The sequence below is a fragment of the Vipera ursinii genome (genome assembly GCF_947247035.1).
Source record: "Vipera ursinii genome assembly, chromosome: 5".
NCBI lineage: Eukaryota > Metazoa > Chordata > Lepidosauria > Squamata > Viperidae > Vipera > Vipera ursinii.
The window spans coordinates 57,370,195-57,393,973 of NC_139518.1; the positions used below are offsets into that span (position 1 = coordinate 57,370,195).

The 23,779-nt window shown below is 36.7% G+C and overlaps 1 protein-coding gene across 2 annotated transcripts in view; it reads right to left on the reverse strand.

Moving 5' to 3' along the window:
• EIF3A (eukaryotic translation initiation factor 3 subunit A) overlaps positions 1-22,858 on the reverse strand; it is a 32,932-nt gene extending 10,074 nt beyond the window's left edge. For both annotated transcript variants that reach the window (XR_014492618.1, XM_083363468.1), the window contains exons 1-18: positions 22,743-22,858; positions 18,079-18,269; positions 17,594-17,730; positions 17,089-17,252; positions 16,638-16,837; positions 15,026-15,234; positions 14,492-14,663; positions 14,148-14,252; positions 12,132-12,230; positions 11,580-11,696; positions 10,248-10,433; positions 8,528-8,875; positions 7,575-7,679; positions 7,344-7,457; positions 6,476-6,598; positions 5,468-5,621; positions 3,999-4,183; positions 2,569-2,654 (exon numbers count right to left, since the gene is read on the reverse strand). Coding sequence is in view for 1 of the 2 variants with exons in the window: in XM_083363468.1 (XP_083219594.1) it covers positions 2,569-2,654; positions 3,999-4,183; positions 5,468-5,621; positions 6,476-6,598; positions 7,344-7,457; positions 7,575-7,679; positions 8,528-8,875; positions 10,248-10,433; positions 11,580-11,696; positions 12,132-12,230; positions 14,148-14,252; positions 14,492-14,663; positions 15,026-15,234; positions 16,638-16,837; positions 17,089-17,252; positions 17,594-17,730; positions 18,079-18,269; positions 22,743-22,791 (2,744 nt within the window). In the remaining variant the exon portion in view is untranslated. The remainder of the gene's footprint in view (positions 1-2,568; positions 2,655-3,998; positions 4,184-5,467; positions 5,622-6,475; positions 6,599-7,343; positions 7,458-7,574; positions 7,680-8,527; positions 8,876-10,247; positions 10,434-11,579; positions 11,697-12,131; positions 12,231-14,147; positions 14,253-14,491; positions 14,664-15,025; positions 15,235-16,637; positions 16,838-17,088; positions 17,253-17,593; positions 17,731-18,078; positions 18,270-22,742) is intronic.
• Positions 22,859-23,779: the final 921 nt, after the last annotated feature.

A 23,779-nucleotide genomic window follows, 5' to 3' on the forward strand; every position in this document is an offset into this window, starting at 1 on the left:
TGCCTCCAGAGGTGGTGAATGCTCCAACACTGGAGGTTTTTAAGAAGAGACTGGACAGCCATTTGCCTGAAATGGTATAAGGTTTCCTGCCTGAGCAGGGGGTTGGACTAGATGACCTCCATGGTCCCTTCCAACTTTTATTATTATTATTATTATTATTATTATTATTATTATTATTATTATTATTATTATTATTATAAATTACACATGATTTCTCATCTCAAAAATTCTATGAGCAACTTAATACATGCATTCATACATCAGAAAGTCACAAATTTCCATAGATAAGTAATTTCCATGGATAAATATAAATAGGAAAATGTAAAGAATGCAAGTTATTTGTTCAATCTCTATCATGAAATGGAATATTAACAAAACTACTCTCTAAAGCAGGGGTCCCCAATCCCCGGTCCATGGACCAGTACTGGGCCATGGCATGCTAGCAACCGGGCCTCACAAACAAGCAAAGCCCCATCCACGGGATGCAGGCAGCACACAAAACCACACCCCCTCCAGTCCACAGAATAACCTCTCTCCACGTAACCAATCCCTGGTGTCCAAAAGGTTGGGGACCTCTACTCTAAAGTTTACAGGGACCTCAAATTAGGTACCATGAGTCACATTCAGGTTAAACATGATTACTTAAATAAAAGTCCTTTCTGTATAAGTATGTAGGTGGTTTCCATTTAATGACCAATAGCTTAATAACTGTTTGAAGTTTGACAACCTCAGAAAGTGTCCTTTACAGCCTATAAAGCACTTCTGACCATGTTGCCACCACCTGCAGTCATGTGAACACATTTTGGGTGTTTGGTAAGTGGCTCATATTTACAACTGGTTGTAGCATCTCACAGTCACCATGATTTACTACTTTTTTGCCATTTTCTGGCAGAAAACTGCAAAAACCACCTATTGGATATGCTAGATTCACTTAACAACATCACGGTTCACTTAACAACTGTACTAACTCACTTTATAATCATTGTAAAAATGGCTATAAAATGAGATGACAAGCTTAACAGCAGCTCTAACTTACCACCAAAATTCTAAGCCCAATTTTGGTCATAAATAAAGGAATAATAGAATAACAGAGTTGGAAGGGATCTTAGAGGTCTTCTAGTCTAAAACCCTGCTCAAGCAGGAAACCTATGCCATTTTAGAAAAATGGTTGTCCAATCTCTTCTTAAAAACCTGCAGTGCTGGAGCATCCACATCAGAAGGCAAATCAGATTAATTGTTCTAACTGTCAGGACTATCTATACATGGATTCACGGCTCAATTTTGAAGATCATATAGGAGCCGAGACCAGGGGGGCTTTTGCCCAGGTTCACCTGGTGCACCAGTTGCGACCCTACCTGGACCGAGATGCTCTACGCACAGTCACTCATGCGCTCGTGACCTCCCGTTTAGACTACTGCAATGCTCTCTACATGGGGCTGCCCTTGAGGACCACTCGGAGGCTTCAGCTGGTGCAGAATGCGGCCGCGCGAGTTGTGATGGGGGTTTCCCGACACTCCCATGTACCACCTCTACTCCGCGAGCTGCATTGGCTTCCGGTTGCCCTCCGGGTGAGATTCAAGGTGCTGGTGATGACCTATAAAGCCCTAAATGGCTTGGGTCCGGGATATCTGAGGGAACACCTGCTGCCGGCATCAAGTTTATTTAATTAAAATTTATTTATTTATTTATTTAAATTTTTATACCACCCTATTCCCGAAGGACTCAGGGCGGTTTACAGGGCAGCATAAAATACAATATAAAAATAGTTCCCTTCGTCCAGTGCGTTCCCACAGGGAGGGCCTTCTCAGGGTGCCGCCGGTTAGATTGCCAGTGGGTAACACCCAGGGGGAGGGCCTTCTCTGTGGGTGCGCCTGCTCTCTGGAACCAGCTGCCCACGGAGCTTAGGACTGCCCCCGACCTTCGTTCATTTCGCCGGGACCTGAAGACCTGGCTCTTTGAGCTTTCCGGCCCAGGCTGAGAGTTTTAATTGGGGTTTTTTATATTTTTTTCAGGGATTAAATTTAATTCTTTTCAATTGTTTTTAATTTTTGTATCAATGTTTTAAGTACCCTGTAAACCACCCTGAGTCCTTCGGGAAAGGGCGGTATATAAATTCAATAAAATAAATAAATAAATAAATACATGATCTTACTACGAGTAGTGTGAACTTACCAAAATATCAAATTAGTCACTCAATTTTAAGATGTGTATAAACTAGCCAAAAGGAAAAAAAATCACCTAGAGCACTCTAAATCAAATGTTTCAGAATATTCATATAGGGAAACAAATACAATTAACAAAACTCAGTTTGGTTATTGAATATATTAATAGTTCTATGGTCTTATTTAGATGACCAATTAATTAACTGTACAGAAAGAGAATCTTCACTAAGATTATTAAGGTTTGCAAGAACGTTCTGGAACATCTAATGAATCCTGGTAACATGGTATTAACTGCCACCGTAATTATTCCATATCCAGTCAATGTTCTTTGGATGACAATGTACATTCTTGCAGAATCAGAAAAGAAATCTATTGCAGATTGCTTTAGCATTATTCTGTAAGCTACCTTTCTGGGGGCCGTCTCCACTCTGATTCCTGATCAGTAATTCTTCTCCAAGTACCTTCAGTTTCTCTATCACCCCAGCGTGATTCCTACATTTAAACAGAGTTAAAAAAAAAACCTTAACATGATTAGGAATACTTATTTTAATTTCAATTATCACAAACATTTTTTAAAAAAGCACCGAGCCCATCAATGGTTTCAGAAGCACAATCTGCTTCTAACTAGTTTGCATATTTAAAGAACATGTCACAGCCGGAGAAGACAATCAATTTTCTGTCAAGGGCTTCAATGTACATTTCTTCAATCTAAAGAAGGAAAGAGTGGGTGCGTTTAAATACAAAAGCGGAGGGAGGCACTCTCTATTATCCCCTCTTTTTAGAATTTTTTTTTCTTTCCTAAGCAGAAGACTCCACAGAGCAACCTGTAACTCATTCCAGAGAGCTGAACTGGTTGTCTCTTGTTCTGCATTGTTCCAGTTTTCTTGAAAGAGCATGGGGTAAACGAGCACATTCAACACTGGTAATAGTGGTGGTTCATATCTGAAAACTAAATCTAAAAAGTTAAAACTTAATAATTTAATGTGGGATCTCAATTATTACTTATTACTTAACAAAAGGGAAAGGGGGAGCAGAGAACAGTAGTTCCCCAATGGCACAGTACACTCATCCCTCAGTAATATGTACGTTATTTGAAATTCATCTCTGAAATGGTATAAAATGTAGATAGAAGAGAAACCATCATTTCTGTAATAAGACATTTCAAGTGAAACAAAGATTCAGATTAGAAAATGAAAAAGAACAAGGAAGAAATGATGGAATGTATTATGAAAAAATGGATTTTTCTTTTTAAATTTTTTTATCTTGGTTTCAAGAGCAGAAGCTATTTTGTGAATGGGCTCCAAATGTGATGCTATTTTCTCAAAAATCCTTGCTTTTTAAAAACTGATGCATCCTTTCCAGCTTTTCAATGCAATCTTTTTATTTTTATTTAGCTTAGACCCATATGACTCTCCAAACTATTTTTTCCAATGTTTAAAATGTTATAAATCTACCTATTCTTACACTCAGAATATTATATTACATTGCCAACATTTTATTACATTTTATTTATGACTGTCACAGCACCTCACAGTCACAATTGCCACTTGCGACCTTCCCAATTTCTGATAAGCAAAGTCAATGGTACCAATGTACTGCATAACATCTTTGTTTAAATCAACAACAGAAGATATAAAATACAATATGTATATTATTTTGAATAATCCTTGCATAAATTTAAATTGTATCAATGCATTTGTAAAGGAAGCTAAGGTTTAAACGGCACATAGAAGCCATATCTTAAATTTTGAGCTGGAAATATATTCCTTGAGTGTAAGATTTATATGGTTGGTACATGCTTTCCCCCAAATTATCCCCGTCATTAGAATTATTTACCTTCCGTGAAAGTGAATCTTCAAGATTCCGTCTCTCCTCTTCACGACGACGCTCCCGCTCTTCAATTTCTAATTCCCTTTGACGTTTCTTTCTTTCCACCTCTTCTAGTTTTTTAACACGTTCCTGATATTCACGCATTTCTTGTTCGCGTTTTTCACGTTCAATACGTTCTTTCTCTTCTTGTTCTGTCCAAACAAACATAAAAATAATAAAGTGAACTTCCCATTTTGGATTAAAAAATGAGTATTTCATCTTCAAATGTGCTGATTTGAACATCATTTCACACTTGGGACAGCTTGAAAGTTAGCTTTAATAAAAGTAACAGTTAAGGATATGTGGCTCAATCTAAATCTAGCCCATTTTAATTCATTTTTCATTTTGTAGCTTTAAAAAAGGGGGGGAGGAAGCAAGAAAATATTTGCTACTATCTGCAATTCACCCTAATATATTTTAATGGCACCTCTCCTACTGTAACAATTTTGTATACATATTTCCCAATATAAGTAATTCAGTAGGAATATTTGAGCAAAATAGGGACACTCCCCAAGTAAAGAACAAGTTCCATTTCTAGCTGTCTTTAACTCAAATTTGTATGTAAGTCGGAACCTGCACTTACAAATGCGCTACCTATGACTAAATATGGCAGACGCTGTTCTCCTTCCTCGAGCCAACTAACCGTTGAAGGCACGCAATGTTTTCATGAAACACTGAAAAAAGGCTGTATATTAAAAACTCATGGTTTCAGAGGTTCATAAAAACAAAGCGTGGCTTCAACTGTTGTCTGGCTCAAGGAAGGAGAACTCTTATCTGCTTTTCTGTAGTAGTAAGAGCCCATTCACAAGAAAGGGTTGTCCAGAAGTCAGGCATGCTTAACTCAGTACCTGCTCTATGATGGGCACTAATATACTCTGTACGATATAGTATATATGCATTGCAATTCAGTAAATGTTGGTAAATCACAGTACAGGTGGTCCATCTTAATGAATCTAATGGGATTGACAACTCCCTTTTCTAACTGAAATAGATCTTAAGTGAGACATCATATGACCATGATTTGAAACTCCTGTTGGCCTCTCTCCATTGACCTGGTCAGAAGCCAGCTGGGAAAACTACAAATCACAATCACGTGATCACGGACATTATGACCATTGCAAATGTGCAATGGTTGCCAAGAACCTATATTGCAATTATGTGGCTACGGGGACTCTGTAAGGGGGCCATAAGTATGAGAACCAGTTGTAAATCACTTTTTAGCACCATTAAAATTTTGAACAATCACTAAGCAAATGGTAGTAAAAACTACCTCTATTTTGCTTTGCGAGATACCCTGAACAAATGTCTACTTCTAGTAGCTGCCATGACACACATCTATCCAGACATGCAAAATTACTATTAAGAAATATAAGATCTGTATAAATAGATCAAGGTAAGATAGATTGTTACTTTAGAAAGAACCCTTCAGCATTTACCTTTCAGCATCTTTTCCTCTTGCAATCTTTGTTCTTCCTCCTCCTTCTCACGATAGTAAGTAATGCGTCTTTCTTCTTTGCGCTGTCTCTTACGTTCCTCTAAACGATTACTTCTTTCCTCTGCTAATCTTTCTTGGAATTGTTTAAGTTTTTCCTGAAACAACAATACTTAATCTAGAACTATAGAAATAGTATAAGCAACATACAGAAGGTCAAATATGGATGTATGCCAAATTACTTTCCAGCTTTGCAGATGATGATAAAAACACACTAGGAATCTATCCACTTGGAGAGCTAGTTATAAAAAGCCATACAAGAAAACACGTGCTGTTTACATTCTTGCAACCATATGAAGATGTGGAGTAACAAACAGCAAAATGTCCACACAAACACATGCTGATTATATAAGTGACATTCATGTCTTTCTTGTTGCCAGGCAGAACATAAAATAGATTTCAAGTATAGGTAGTACAACCCAAGAACTGAATGTAGCTTTCCAAGCCATTGCCCCATCCCAAGGACCAAAATCACATCTGCAGGGTGAGAAAGTGAATTGAAGAACCTTTCTGTTAACCTTTAAAGGCAGACAAGGTCAAGAAACAGCAATCTGAGAATTTAGTACTATAAGAGAAATTTGAAAGTCTGTCAAAACCCATCATTTTAACTTATACTTAATCCAATCAAGGCAGAATTGTTCTGCTGCTGGATAGATTCATCTATTTGTTTATTATTTATTTATTGGTCACCCATCTTACCTCAAGGTAATGCTGAGCATTTTTTTTTGTAACAGTTGCACATTCTCCTGAATTTTATCAGACATACAGAAAAACTCACAAGATATAAACAGGGAATGTTGGAGGCAACCCTAGCCAATTTTTGGCTGAGCTAATGCCCTAAACGTCAAACATGGTTCTGATTTTTTTAAAGACACTGCCTGCCCATTCTAATTTATGACTGTATTAAAAGATACCATATGTAGGATTATAGTTAGCAAAAAATTAAATGTACCTCATAAACTGATCTCCTTGCAGTCTTGAGCCTAGTTATAAACAAGTCACTCTCTTCTAACATCCGTGACAATCTATTCTTATGCTCAAGAGCCTTTTCACGTTCCTGTTGCATGGTGGTGATCTGTAACATATTCATCAAATCAATATACTGCTGTATATGGTGTTCAGGTTCCAATGCCTAAAATTTAGCAAACTAGTTTCACACTGAAGAAAACATTGAGGGGCCTGTTACATACGTCCTTGACTTATGATTATTTCTTTAATAATCATTCAGAGTTATGATGACACTGAAAAAAGCCAGTCCATTTTATGACCACTGCAGTCATTCCATGATCACGATTAAATTACAGGTGCTTGGCAACCAACATGCATTTACAATGGTTGCAAAATCCTGGATCCCGTGACTGCAATTTGTGACTTTCCCAGGGGGCTTCCAATAAGCAAAGTCAATAGGGAAGCTGGATTTGCTTAATGAATGCAGCAAAAATGTCATAAACCAGCAAATTTAATTATATCCCTTAGCAACAGACATTCCAGTCCCAATTGTGATCATAAGTCAAGGACTATAAGTCAAGGACAGTCATGGTTTTGCATTAAGTACAAAATTTTAGCCATTATACAATTGGAGAAACTTTAGAGCAATTAAATAAATTTACTTACAGATTGCATAATTTATTTGGGTGGAAGATAAACATTCTGCGGTGACAAAATTCAAAAGTCTACAAGAGACTGGAATTTCCCAATACTTAACAATAATGATTTTGTCCATGAAATGTTGTTAGTGGACAAGCAAATTAACTTGAATTGTAGAAAAATAATATGAACAAAAATTGCTTCTCAAATAAGCAAGCTCTCCAAAATCTTACCCTTTCTTCTTCTTGTTGTTCCCAAAGATCCATATCTCTGACTCTTTGTTCTTCATAGGCAGTCTTAATCAGTGGAATTTCTTCTAAACGTTTTGCTCTTTCAAAATAGTCAATCTAGATTTTTAAAAAAAAGTTGATTTAATATCTTAAAAGTTGAGAAAACAAAAACATTTTCAGTTCAGTTGTAAGTGCTGTTGTTTCTGCCTACATCCACATTGGCTTTTCTTTTACCTTTTTCTCCTGATTCTTCAGACGCTCTTGCAATTCCTTCTTTTCTTTTTCAAGCTGTTCAACCTGTTTTGCCATAATGAAGTCTGGATCCAATTCTTCGAGATCCTACAAATAATAAGCATTAAAACAAAGATTTCTAAAGGTGATGAAGCATTTCTATAGTTTTAATACACTGTATTTCCCACAATACATTTACTCTGTTTTTCCTTAAACATTAAGTATACTTATAAATTATTTTAATATCATAGATCAGGGGTGTCAAACTCGATTTCATTGAGGGCCACATCAGCACTGCGGTTGCCCTTAGGGGGCCGGGTGGGTATGGCCAGGGTGGGCGTGGCCTACTGGGTGGGCGTGGCTAGAGTGCGTATGGCCTACTGGGTGGGCATCGTTCACATCAAGGGTGCCTATGGGGGCCTGGGCAGGAGTGGGACAGATCTGAGGGTCTCTGGCAGAAGGAGGGTCTCTGGGCCAGGGCCAAGGCAGTGGGGGCCGTTCCCTCACTTTTTCCAGGATGGCTTCGCGGGCCACATGAAACCACTCCACGGGCCGGATCCGGCCCCCGGGCCTTGTGTTTGACATGTCTGTCATAGATAGTGCTTAAAGTCAAACTGGGGAAAACACATTAAAGTTAGGAAACCTAATCCAGACAAGATGGAAGACAAGCCTGTGAGTGGTTTAACTGGGAATACACACTTTAGGAAGGATCAGGAATGAATGCTAGAATAGCACAAGTCTGAAAACCCAAACTAAATTTCTTCACGTTAGCACAGTGGGAACAGAAAACTTGCTTTTGAGTTATAGTCCTTTTATTCCTACCTGAAAAGATTTCAGGCAGCATGGCATAGACAGCGCATCATTATTTTCACTTGTTCAGAAAATTTGCCCTTACCAGGAGGCCAGGCCATAAGTTAAAAAGTAACAGATTACTACACAGAAATAACCCTCCTTACCTCAATATCAATATCTTTGAAGGCCTTGGCTCCCAGCTCTGTCTTCTTAATCTGCTCCAAACGTTCACGAACAGTTTTCTTTTTAATTTGCTCATGTTCCTGCAGAATACGCTCTTTTTCACGCTCTTTTGCCTCCTGGCGCAATCTCTCTTCTTCAGCTTTGCGAACTTTTTGGAGTTCAGCTTCACGCTGCTCCAGCTCTTCTTTTTCACGCTGAATGTTCAAACTCTCAAGACGTTCCTTTCTTTCTTCAATAGTTTGCCTGCGAGCAAGGATACGCTGATGTTCTTTCCTTGAATTTTTTAAGTAAGCTGTAACTGCCTGTTGATGTTGTTCTTCCTTTTCTAGCTGAATAAAGGTTAACATAACAAGATTATTTTTTAATTCAAATGCTGTAAGAGACAATTACATTATCAAAATTCAGAACAATACTATTTATTTAGATCAGCAGAAAGGACTAAAAAAACAACAAAGTTTAGCAAGAGTGGTAAAGAGTATCCTGTAGAAAGAGGATGGCTGACAGAATTCCAGTAAAATGGAACTCTAAAACAGCTGTGGGCCAACCACTCAATAGACCTTTGCAAAACTCCTGAGAAAATTTCTCACAATTCCAAATATGCCCATCAAAGAAAAAAACCTAACTGAAAGCTTTTAGGAAATTCATTGCAAATATGTAAATAAATATTAGTCATTCATGATATATTTTACTGTACACATTGATTAGTGTACCAATAAGAATTAGCTCTTCTCTACTGTCTATTTCTTGATTCTTTTAGAGTTAAGTCTACCAATTACATTTTGGAGAACTCTGGTTGCTGCAATGGATGTTAAGTATGAAAAACGGTCATAAGTCACTTTTTTCCTGCCGTGGTAACTTTGACCGGTCGCTAAACAAATGGTTGCAAGTCAAGGACTGCCTGTAGTTGCTCTAGATCATTATTCTTCTACATTCCTCCCCCCCCCCCCAGGCCCCAAGTATTTTGTTGCCTGAAGTAGAATAGCAAATAGCACTCCATGTCTATTGCCAACCAACTTACAGTTAAGGTAACTTATTTGGATATTCTAGGCAGAAAACCTATTATTTTCCTCTTCTTTCTGGGAGTGAAAATACAGCAACATTTAGAAAATCAGCAATCTGATCTTCTATGAAATTTTGTATTATGCCTGAGATAGTAGCTTCACTCTTTGATCACTGACCTGCAAGTAGGATACTTCAGTTTCTCCCCACACATTTGGCGGTCACAATGGCAACCAGGTTCTGCTTGGGACTGCTGTCGCTAGGCGATGTTGCCCCATGATATCACACTTTTATGACCACATTGCTTAGCAATGGCAATCCTGATCCTAACTGCAATTGCAACCCAAAAATTTCCTGTGTAAGAATGAGAACTTTCATTGACCCTTTGACCCTTTATGTTGGCCTATTGTGACAGTCCTGTACTCTGAAAGCAGTCCTCAGATTCACTCAGGCAGCCACTACCCTTTACTAAAACATAAAACTTTTATTGACTCAATTGTTAAGTTTTATTGACCAAAAGATTATTGGTAATTCAGTTCCTTCTATCCGGGACTAGAATCACGGGAAGGACCCCAATTTACTAGAGAAACAAGAATGAATCAGAATCAGAAGAAAAGAAGCACTTTAGTTATAACTGAGCACACCAAAGCTTCCCCAAGATACACAATACTTTTAAAAAGCAAACCAAAAGCTATGATTTACCAATATATGAGGTGGCTTAATAAATTCTAGAGCCTTTGCAAGTGCAGATGACATGGCTGTCAGCTGGTTCCTAATCTGCTCAGAGGGCATGCTCTGCAGCTGAGGTCCAAGAGGAGCATCTTCTCGGGTGCAATAGTTTAAATCGGACCCAAAACTTAATGTTCGGGTGGTATGATCAATGCGAACCTTTAAAAAGTAAAGTCAGTAGAAATCAGTAATTCAGAAACTCAGTAATAATTGTTTACAGTGTATTCATATAATCCCTTTGCACTGACCCACTATTATTATGTTAAGAGCCGTGGTGGCACAGTGGTTAGAATGCAGTATTGCAGGCTAATTATGTTGACTGCCTACTGCCAAGTTCAGCAGTTTGATTCTCTCTGGCTCAAGGTTGACTCAGCCTTCCATCCTTCTGAGGTCGGTAAAATGAGGACCCAGATTGTGACTATGTAAACTCCTTAGAGAGGACTATAAAGCACTGTGAAGCAGGATATAAGTCTAAGTGCTATTGCTATATTACGGCACTTAAGCACTTAGAATGTTAAGAATTCATTTCAAAAACAGTATATTCTGTTCTAATTTTTTGTCATCCAAACTTGCAAAATTTTAAAATAAAATTGTATCCTGCTTTTAAACGATACATACCTGCATGTCAAGCCATCTAAGATGAAACATTCTACATTCTCCAACAAAGACATTTTTTTTTGGCAAGGTTAATGTCTCGCTATTTAACCAACTAACAATATACTGCCAGAAATAAGGAGTTAAAAATAAAGTTTGTTCAGTGAGATATTGTGATTATGTCCATTTATACTTCTAAATATCAGTAGTTGGGGAATATACTCATTTGGATTATCTAGCAGAGTTTTTCACTCTTTATGCCGAAGGTAATTCAGAGTGATAGCTTTTAATTTATACCTTCTTCTATGTAAGCAAAATATATTGAAACTGCTTGTTTGGGATCCATAAGAATAAAGCTATGTGAGAATGATCTTGATGAATGAGGGGGAGAGATGCTGTCTAGGAAATTATCAGGTAGAAGTGGTAGCCCTCAACCGCTGAAGATCAGAAGAAATTTAGGAAACACTCACCCTAATTGATCTGAAAATGGTGGGACAAGATTTGTATTTTCAGACTTGCAAGATTCTGTTAATATAGCCTTTTAATAAAATAGAATTAGCTCATCCTGTCTTATGTTTCCTGTCTGTTTTACCTGGGAGGGCTGACAGTAAGATGTATACCTGCTATTTTCAGTTTTTATTAATGAAAAATTCAGATTTAAAGAAAAACATAAATATGCAGAAATATCTGACACTTATCCATATCACTTACTTGTAAATCACAGTGTCTGGCTGCATCAACAATGGCACGCTCTAATTGGAAAGCATCCACAAAAGGAACCAAAGTCGTCAGGCGAGTAAATTCAATGCTTTGATAAATCTGAGCCACCTGCAAAAATACAGAAATATTCATCTCTTTCCAATAAATCATACCAGTTCTTAATGCTCCAATTTTTTAAAGAACTCAATCAACTTTAAGAATTTCAAGATCAACAATAATTATTCAAATATAAATAGTACTTGCTATTAGCAATTACCATTTATTTAAAAAAAACACCCTTCACTATTCTGAGCAGCAACCATGTATGAAGGAGACTGGCAGCAATTCTAAATGAAGCAAAGCTGCTAATTAGCCTTCACAATCTCCCTTTAGCACACCAGAAATAACACTGCTTACCAGAGCAAAGGAAGCAGGTCAATGATATGTGCTTTAGAATCAAAAGACCTTTAATGCTTTCAGATGGATAAATTAGTAATACAGGTATATTAAAGATGCATAGTGAAAAAAATTACAATATTTTAAAGTATTGTTTTAGAACCATACCTGCTGAAGTAGTCTAAGGATGGTGTTGTTTTGCAGATGAGGAATATATAATTGCAATTCTGGCTCTTTCTCGGATTGATCTCTTACCCAGTTTAAAACCTGTACAGAATCAGTACATCGGTAAATGATAGTAGGGTTGATATAGACAGTACGTTTTTCTCACTTGATTGCTCAAACCATTTCTTTCCAATAATGCACTCATATTACAATGAAAGTAAAAAATCTGTACATGTTGATCAATGTATCATTCTGTTGTGATTCAGGGTCAGCCTGTGGGTTCGGCATTTGGGTCGGACAACTCAGAGGAGGAGGAGGGGGGTGTTGGAGAGGTTGCTGAGGGGGTTGCTGAGAGAGCTTGCTGATGAGAGCCCCCAGCCAGGCCCCTCTCATCTGGTCACGACGCAGACCCAGCTGTGTGAGCCTGACAGCGTGGATGAAGATGACCCACAGCTGGCCCTGTTCAAGGACGCCCGACGCAGGAGGCAGTCAATCAGGAGTAAACAGAGGAAGGCAATGGGGCACCTCGGAAGGAGGCAGAGAAGCCACGCCCTGAACTGTATAAAAGGGGAATGCGTGGGAGGGCTGGTTTGCTGAAGGCAACCGTTTGAATAGTTCCTGTTTCATGCTTCGTGTTTGCTGTCTTTGCTCTGTTTATGTTTTTATGTTAATAAATTTGGCAGGCTTAGTTCCAGCCTCTTGCCTTCTTGTAAAAGGGGTTGTCCCTGCCTTATCTGCAGGGCCGGTAGCAGGCTGGTATAGAACACATTCATACATGTATCATTCTCTGTGTCTGTCTCTCTCTCGCACACACACAGAGTGCAAAATATACATATATGAATGATGCACTTCTTCTCACTTGATACCCTACAACTGCTCTCTCAGTAATACATAGGAACATGCCTAGAAATGAAAATCACTGAAAAATATGCATAGCATTTTCTAGGAAAAGAAGCACTTAAGGCCACAAATATTAATTAGCTCAGTGCTAATAATTATTTCACTATTTCAACAAGCATTTATCAAGTTAAAATGATTAACTATTATTGGCAATGACAATATAAGGTAAAGGTAAAGGTTCCCCCGCACATGCGTGCTGGTCATTTCCAACTCTAGGCCCTGGTGCTCATCTCCGTTTCAAAGCCGAAGAGCCAGCACTTGTCTGAGGACGTCTCCATGGTCATGTGGCCAGCATGACTAGACGCCAAAGGCGCACGGAACGCTGTTACCTTCCCACCGTAGTGGTCCCTATTTTTCTACTTGCATTTTTACGTGCTTTCGAACTGCTAGGTTGGCAGAAGCTGGGACGAGTAACAGGCACTCACTCTGTTACGCGGCACTCAGGATTCGACCTGCCAAACTGCCGACCATCTGATCTGAGAGCTCAGCGTCCTAACCCACTGAGCCACCGCGTCCCTAATGACAATATATGATATGCTAATTAACCATCATCTATTATTTAATAAATGTTAAAAAACAGAAATATGCTATATTTTGTAATTGTGAAGGAATTCTAGATGTCAGAAATTACTGCTGAACAAAAGATAACTGCTATTTCCATGAATAGTATTGAAACATAAAATCCTGCAATAGTTTTTCCTACAACATTATTTATCAATACGGTGAAGAATTAAAATTTGCTATTTGATTCTGTACCAACTGGGTAAATACAAAATCATTTAACATTTCATTAATTAATAAACACTTCTGAATACTATGTATAATTTAAAAAATATAGTTTATTAGAAAGAAAACTTATTGAAGAATTGGCAACAATAGACTGTTTCATTTACAGACTTTTTAAAAGAAAATCTCCTATAAAGCAATATAAATATATGGGATTAATATGGGACTTAGCCCAGATTCACTGTTGTGAGATGGGAAGCTATGTAAGTAAAACAGTAAGAATTTTTTTCACAAAATAATCAAGATATAGCATATCTTTTCACAGTTCAACTTAATCAAAAGCTCATTTACTATAAACTATCATTTGTATTGGTATCTGTCTCAAAATCTTACCTTGCATACACGGCCACATAACTTCAGTGGATGAAAATCTACCTCAAGCCAGTTATAAAGCTCTTTTACCTCTGGGACAACATACTGAACTACATTAAATCTCACCTATGAAACATGAAATAAAAACAATTGTTAACACTAATAACTTTTCTCAGATGGGGTTTCATACACATGCAAGCACATTTTAATACTTAAAGATTATAACACACTGGTATCTATATTAAGCATATTCTAATTTACAAGTAACACCTCTATATGCTGGAAGGGCTAAAATGTCACTTGATGCAAATGAAGTCTGCATAACATAAACTAGCAACAGAAACATGTTTATGGAAAGTATTTACCATATCATTAATAAGAGAAATCCGAGTAGGTGGAGCCTGAAGTCCTAACAATGTTGCCAATCGGCGTTGCTTTTCAACAATTATGCCATCCATGTCCAAAAGCCGAGCAATGTCAGTTCGTTCAGGAGTTATTGGAATTGACAGAGTAGCCAAAAGTACTCTTGTTGACATCCTACAAACAAGAGAAATAAGATGATTTGGAATAGGATCCCTACTGTTTACATTTAAACAGTTAAAAAAGCACCTTCCACTCTCCTACCTCTACATTTCTTTAGCTAAAACAGTGCACTCATTATGCCAATAGCATGCATGTATCAACATAATCTATTTATTTTTCTCCTCCAGCCATACTCCCTTTTATCTTTTGGACCTTCCTGAGAAACTTTAGCTATACGCAAGGAACAGAGCAGGAAAAATTCCACTGTTGTTTTATAAAGTCCACTAAAATAATATTGAATATAGCTAAATGGAAGTTCAAAACTGCTATTAGTGATTCCAAAAACAAAATTGCTCCAAGCCATGGATTTTTCCCACCTCTGCATCTCCTCTTGCGTGAGATTTTTTCGCATTTCTCTTGAAAGATGATAAAGACGATGAAGAGTAGATGCATGAAAGAGTGCATTTCCTGATTTCCAAAATACAGTAGAAACTTTGTGGTAATAATTTGCCATCAGCTGGGGCTTTGGTGGCTTTTTGGATAAGGAAAATAGCCCATGTATATCTTCCACAGCTTTAAAAGCTTCCTAAAAAAACAAACAACTATATGTTAACTTACCACAAGGGAAAAATTTAAGGAATATCACACTGAAATCTAGTAGACCTATGTAACATACATGTGTTTATTGTTACTACTAGGATCTAAGCATATTTGGAAAACCTCCATTACAAATATATTGTACATCCATTTACTTTTAGTATTGTTTTATCAAATCTGATTTGCACCTATGGAATTAATTCATCCCCTATCATTGTCTTATCCATTGATAAAGCCAAAACAAATTTCATTCATTATTGGTTAGGAAAGAACCCCCAACCTCAAATTGGGAAATATATTATACACTCTCACAATACTCAACTGAATAGAGCCACTTTGGGTCTAGTGGTTCAGGTGTCAGGCTGAAAACAGGGAGACCGCGAGTTCTAGCCCTGCCTCAGCCACGAAAGCCAGTGGGCTGATCTTGGGCCAATCACTCTTTCTCAGCACAATTCACCTCACAGGGTTGTTGTTTTGGGAAAAATAGGGGGAGGAAGATGTGTTGGATGTTTGCCACCTTGAGTTATTTGTAAAAATAATAAAGGTGGGATACAAATAAAAAAAGAATTAGAGTTCAGAATATCTCGGGGCTATGAGGCAGAAGTCCTAGAAGGAAGATGGTTGGAGCACTAAAACAGAATTGGGAATGTTTTAACTTTTTTAGAGGGGGCTGTAAGTGTAAGCTAAGTAGGATGGAAGCTATGTCCCAAGGCATCAAATGCTCTTTGGTTTTGAGAGGATAAGAACTGGTCTTAAAAATCCTAATGCTTCTAATCTCTGGCTCTCAACCCTCCGGATAATTTGCAACAATCTTCTCCTGCCCATTGTCTAGGGTACTTGTTTCCCCTTACAGAAGTTACTCTGTCTCTACGTTGACCTTTTCTGAGCAGCTCCTAACTTCTACAATGATTCTGCTTCAATAACTTGGGAGCCTGCCTACTGCTTTCTTTGTATTTTAGTTTCCATCACTGTGATCTCTTCCCCAGTCACCTTCCCAGTCCTCCTTCCCCTTCCTCCTTCTCTGAAATTTGTCTCCATCACCTTTTCTCCTCTCGTTCTTTTCACAGCTTTTTTCCTTTGCCTTAGAAAGCCATGTCTTCTTGATTTACATTCTGGGCAATTTAAACAACCCTTGTATTGAAAATGGCTCTGCTTCATTTACAGGATCTACTTTTGAGAGAAGGTACACATGCTGAATCTAGATATATATCTTAGTCTGGCACCTGAATTTGTCTCAGATCAATCCTAATCATTAAGTAGAACAGGAATGGATTGTAAAGCGATTTCAATGGCTGACTAAAATGTCTCAATGCATAAAAGGGAATTTAAAGTTAAATGAAGACAGAAAATGAAGAAATATTACAATGCTTAGATACTGTATTATGTATGTACCTGCCACAACTCCATGCTGATAGCACTGTCCAATTGTACAAGCCTAGTTTCCAAATGCATTGACTGACTTTCTGGATTATTGAGGTTGATTGCTGTACTTTGATTGTGATGACGCTGAATTTGACCCAAATGCATTCTTAAATTGTCACAGAGTTTACGAAATTCAGCCTTACGAGTATATTGCAAACAGAACTTGAAAGCTGCAAGATTAAATTATTTCAAATTTATATTTTAGCACTTATGAACATGCTAAAAATATTACTGACATCAATCACCTGGAGAGAGTTATTTGTTCCACATATTCTCTTAATGAAAAGCTAGATTTTTCTTGAATTATTAAAATATTTATCAGGATAAGATTATAATTCATTGTTTTAAACAAGTCATTCTATCAGAAGTTGAATCAATCACATATATATTACATAGAGATACTGTAATGTTTAAATGTTACCTTGTTGGGCAATATCATGATAGAGTCTCTCTACTCTGGAATTGTTTCTGAGAAGATCCAAACACTGCCTGTATGATTCCCACAGAAACTTAACCCATGGAGTCAAAAGTAACCGATCAGTACGATCTTGGGTATCTTCCCCACTTACAGCACTTAAGAGAACACTAAGAAACAAAGAGTATTTTATATTAAATAATTGTATAATATTTTATCACATTATTCTTGCTTGTTACAACAGATCAAGTGATAACCAAGAAACGTTACAGTGCCGTTAAATGTATCTACGAAGGACTTATAATACAAATTTTGGGGAGGACAGATGTAAAATTGTCATGACTCAAAATGCTAAAATACAATCTGACACACAGACTAATCCAGAAAAGATTCAGCTTGGTAAAGGCTTTCATGTGAGGGGAATCAGATCACAAATAAGCAGTATCATTTAAAAACAAATACATTTAACATGAACCAAATTAATATAATCAAAGGTGAGCATCACTTTTACCTTTCTGGAGTCTGAATATTATCAAGATCTTCTATATCTAGGACCATCTGTTGAGATTCTTCTTTAGCAGCTTCAGTTTTTTCTTCTGCTAATTTTAAATAAGCTCGTACTACATCCTCCAAGGACTTAATATTCACCTGTATCAAAATCAGAAGAGCTAAAGCAGCTTTTCTTAATCAGGGACAAAATCTATATAGAAAATTCAAATTTTAATAAAATATATTAACTTCATATAGTAATAAATAAGACAGTGAAAGCCTTGCTCCATTATTCAGGTTCCAAAGAAACCTACTAATAACAAAAACCAATTATAATATGAAGCATATCTACCTAGATGAGTCCTGACAAGTTATTCTTCAAATAACTGTTATCATATAATAGCTTACCAAGAAAAGTATATTTCAGATTCTCTACATGCATTTGTTATTAAAATGCTGATATTTAATTTCCAATTATTAGTATGATTAAACTTTAAAAGTTCTTACCTGCTGGCATATATTCTTGTACTGATATAATCCTTCCTTTGCCAGGTGGCTCTTCCGGAGGTCCACACACAGCTCTAAATATTTTAGCATAATTGGTTCGTGGATCTTTTGCCATGTTCGGTGTTTTTTACTTTTCATAACATCATACAGAACATCAAGAGCAGGCTGTTTCTTCCCAACCTCAAGAAATTCTAGAAAAATGAACAATGGTTAATGCTCAATTCCACTGAAGATTGTGTATTTTTTTAAAAATAAGCTATATTGAACTAGTATATATGATTAAATTAAGCCCAGCACCAGGCTGCTTGTAAAAAATAAGGATCAGTTGTTAAATAACCAGCATAATTATATAATTATGCTAGTTACTTAAGATAATATATGTAAAATATATTTTCCTTTTTTTTCTCTTTCTTTGAGATTTTTTCCTTTTTTCTTTACGTCTGATTTCTATTATTTTTTAAGTTTACATATTGCTTTATTGTATTAAATATTGTTAATTAATTGTATATAATTTAAATTTGGAAGGCAGGAAGGAAGGAAAGATAAACCATTTTAAAATTCAAGATAAACATTATTCCAACATTTTTAGAAAGATTTAGAAGCTCCACACTATTGATAGATATCTGAAGGTCAACAGGTGAAATAATGTTCACGACTGGATAAACAGATTGGAGATTTAACTACAAATTCCAAGTTTCAAAAAGATTTCAAGAAACTGATTCTGAGAATGCTTTGATTACATTAATCTTTAGTGCAGGTCCTATTTTGAAACATGGAATCTGAATGCATGCAAGGTGAATCTCTGCCATACTGGACCCAATACAATGATACCTGAATTTTCATTTCCATTATGATTAGTTTTCAACAGACCTTGTTTTTTCATTTTAAAAATCCATTTATATAATTTGAGGAAGAAATAAAAGAATATGTTGCTGAGTGTTACTCCTTATTTCCTTTCATTTTTGTCACACAATAATCCCCCTTCTAATCATTCTGGATGATTACTTTTGGGGATTGAAACGAGGGGAAATCTACCTATGTAGTTCTTATTAGAGGTCTCAGGCCTCCAATACACTCACAATAGTCTACAAAATAAAATTATTTACCAGATATTAAAGATATTTTTTTAAAAAATTAAAACAATGTTATTCTTAATTTTTAATAAAAATATAGGATTTTTTACATGAAAAATATTTTGATATTATCTAATCGGCTTAATATTGTTTTCCATAATTCAATAAATATTCTATGAATGCATCAATTTTAATTTTTAATATGGAGAATATTGATAAATATAACCCATAAAAATAAAAGCTCTCTTGGGTCATCCATAAAATTTACAAGTGGGAGGAAGGATCATGAAAGCAATTATGTTTAAACACCCCAATAGACCATTATATCCTTCTGGTATGCTCTGTGAGGTTTGGGGGTGGAGGCATCATATTATAGTACTTCCTTTTTTTCCTGACCAAATGGAAGAGTTGGCAGGCATGAGGAAATGAGCCCAAAAATTGTCCAGTGTGTGATGCCACAGAACTTGTCTATCTGCTCTACGTTATTCTTCATATATGTCTTGCACGTTCATCCCCTTTTATAATTTTGGGTACTCTTTGTTTTTTTGTATTTTGTTAATTCAAAACAAGAAAAAAATCAGCTTTGCATTTTTGAATTTAAAATTAACTGTTGCTGGCACTGTGCTTATAAATTAGAAAACAAAGATATATATACTTTGCTGCTGTTATTATTGGTATACTGGCATACTGTTTTATAGATAAAATGATATCTTATTTTTATGGGCTTCTATGGCTGAAGAAAATTCACTAAAATTGTTATTTTATTTCATATAAGAATTGAAGACTAAAATTAAAAGTTACCTCACTGGCTTTTTTTATAGATTGGATAAGTAGCAGTAAGTATAGGCAAACATGTTTTCTTGTTTGCATACATAGCACGAAAAAACAGGAAAGCAAAATTTGCTATGAATTTGTATTTTCCTTAAGCAGAATACCTAGTATCTTGATTTGTTACATTCAGAATTTTCAATTAGTATTTTAGGTGTTGCATCAGAAATTGATTGATATCTAAAAATAATTTCCAATTCGGCTCCATTCAAACATGTTTGCCATGTTGGCTAAAGTTAATGGGACCTACAATCCAATACACACAGTGTACTAATTTGGGGAAACTAGCTTAGATACATACACAGGCACAGTTTTTCTTTTGTGTTCCATAAAATTTAACTTAACAGGAATAATGGAACAATCCTATAAAATAATCCTCAAAAAATAAAAATTATGTATAGGCCATATAGACTACTGTTATAGTTAAACTTAATGTCCAGGTATTTTTCCTAGTCTTTAGAATTCCAGTGCTGTCTAATTACATTAGTTAAATACAAAGATTGTGTTACCCTTCTTCATATTTGTAAGATTTTATTATTTGCAATTCATCAGTCTGACTTTTTGAAATTTTCATAGCATGCTAAATCATGTCTACTAAACCATATTTTTATCAGACCACAGTAAATTTGGTAAATTCCACAGCATACTAGATATTAAATATGGCTTACAAACAGAATGGCTGGATACAGATAATTCACAATGCCCAATCCAAACTTTTTACGACAAATTATTATGATTTAGAATGTTGTATTAATCAGGCTTCACCCTTTAGTACTGAATGTGTATATAACCTGTGTAAAGTTGCGGTGTTATGTTCAGTAAGAACAATGTGAAAGGAATCAAGAACTGTAGAACTGGTTTATCCTTTTGCACTTGTACAATTAAATTGTATTAAACAGGGTGAATTTCCTCATTAATAAGGCACACTGAATTCTTTAGGCCATTTTTATAAAGTGATATTTAAACAAATATTATTCTATAAGTCCCTTGTGTCAAATAGTGTAATTTACATTTTGTTAAGACTGTTTATATGCTGTTATACCATTAATATATTGATAGAAACAAACAACATATAGTTCAATTTTTCCAAGCCTATACATTCTTACATCTCAACAGTTGTACACAAATAATGCCAGCCTATTAAATTAAATATTTGGCAAACAACTTATTGTTGTTCTAGTTTCCATATGATTTTTGGCCAGTCCAACTCACTTTACAGGGTTGTTGTTGTGAGGAATATAAGAAAGAGAATTAGATTTATTTGCTGCCTTGAGTTATTTATAAAAATGGCAGGATAAAAATAAAAATAAGCTGCCCTTAATTTAGATGCAAAGGCCAAAATTTATCCATACTTACTACACTGAATGTGTATGTGTAAAATCTTATTCACCATTTTTCAACTATGGCTTGTCATCAACATATTTCACATCGTGTGGTATGTTGTGTTGAAGATAAACAGGAAATATGGAAGTCAAGAACTTTTTAATACTAAACTGCAACATATGCATCTTTTACAAATGAATAAAATGAAAAATGTAGGTAAAAGGACTGAGTAATTCTTGCAAATGAAATTCAAAATCTAACTGAATTTTGGTTTGTAACAGACGTACAATAGATTTTGGCAAATGACTATACTTCCATCAAATTATAATGGATACTTATTTCATATTTTTACAAGCAGTTCTTTAATTTGTAAAAGTGCTTATATCAGAATTAAAAATATACATTAAAAGGAGTGTTTATAACCCTATATGTTAACACCATATGTTGTTTTACTAGGATGTTCAGGTTGACACGCAAAAGATCAGAAGAGTGCTGGGGAAATATGATGGACATGAATTCCATTTTAATGACAAATATATAAACATTTTGCAATAGTGCAATAGATAAAATAAATAAATATGAATACACTGAATAATTGTCAGAGATTTCCAGGCGGTCGCCCTACCGGCTTTTCTACTGGAAATCAAAAATTGTTCTTAAGTCTCAATGTGTCAGCAGTTCTTTATAGCACCTCTAACGAGGAGTGTTCTTTTTAAAGTCCATATTATATTAAGCAGTTATTATTTTTTGGACTTGAAATATGAGAGAGAAGGAAAAAAAAAGACAAGATGATTTGCGCCTTCTGTGTTTATAACTTTTTACCCTTAACCAGGCAAAGACTAAATCTGGGGAAAAAATGTCTTCAATATGTTTTCTAATTATGAATCGGATTCTAGAAAACCGGAATAAGTTTTAAGAGCTACCAGAAACGTGAGTTGTGAATATATTCAGGGGGAAAAAAAAGCACATTTTAATAGGCCATCCGTTGAAATTTACAGTCCATAACGAACGAAGAAAGAAAAAACATCGATCTGAGTAAAAGTGTGACCAGCACAACGCGGCTCTCATCAGAGACAGCCGTAGTTCACGCTTGCTTTTTATTGCCACTTCATGTTGAAGAAGAAGAAAAATGTTCTCTGTCCTCGTGGCCACACTCCCAACCCAAATTTTGGCCGAAAGGGCAAGTGGCACGACGCCAGACGAACCAAAAGACCTAATTTATGTTAAAATGGCTCGTGGGATAAATGGCCTCTTCCGCTCCTACTGACGGCTGGCAGTTCGCGCTCCCCAAGCGAGGAAGCGGGGGAGTGGCTATGGGTCTGGTGGCAGTTTAGGCCTCAATCCCCGTCCTTAAGCCCAGCCGGAGGCGATGCGAAGACGAAAAAGAAACGGAGGCGGCCTCTGCTTTAATCTGAGCGACCCTCAGAGGTTCGCACTCACCATTCGCCCGCTTCAGGGCGTTCTCGGGCCGCTGGAAGTAGACCGGCATGATGGCGACGGCTTCTCCTCACGCGGCAACGAGCCCCTAAGGAGCGCCCAGTCAGACAGCAAGCGAGGCCGGAAAGGGAAGACGTCACGTGACTCTCACGCAGGAAAGTGCCCGGAAGAGAACCGATCAGACGCCTACCTCTGTGACCTCCCTCCCTCCCTCCCCACGAGTTCAGTATGCGCATGTGCGGCAAGCTCAGGCTGTCGCCAGGGTAGTAGGCTAAGTCGAAGGCGTTCAAAAAAAAAAAAAAACAACACGAAGTGCTGGAATGAATGGCGCTGCTCTGAATTTTATCTTCGTTTTCGGAGAGCCTTTGCTTTGTTATTTTCTACTCGGTGAACTTGGGTTCAGAATTACGGTCTTGGTGATTATTATTCAGAATTGCGTCTCCGCATTGCTTGGAACCAGCTTTTTCATAAAAATTGTTGCGTTTTATCAAGAGACGGCTTAACCTGCCTTGGCCAGCGTCCGTCCTTTAGGAGCTACCATTTACAGCAGGGGTCTTCAAACTTGGCCCTTTTATGACTTGTGGACTTCAACTCCCAGAATTCCTCAGCCAGCTTTGCTGGCTGAGGAATTCTGGGAGTTGAAGTCCACAAGTCATAAAAGGGCCAAGTTTGAAGACCCCTGATTTACAGTTTTCCTTATCAGCTTAGTCAAGGAAGAGGGCTGTGGTTCCTATTCAATACGCTAGTTTTACTAGACCGTGAAATGCTGATTCAGAACTAGGAAGACCCAAAGTGAAAGCTTTATTTCTCTATGAAAGTCGCAGAGGCTGGACATTATATTAATTCTTGTTTAGTCGCTGAGGTGCTATGTGTGAACATAGTAATTATGGTTTACAAAATATGAGTGATTTTTTTAGTATATTTAAGAGAACCAGGCCACTGTGACAAGAAATCAGTTCAACCATGGTTTTGCGTTATTTCTTAAAGGGCTTACATTTTTAATTTACTCCGATGCACAATGGTCACCAACAGCTAGAGTA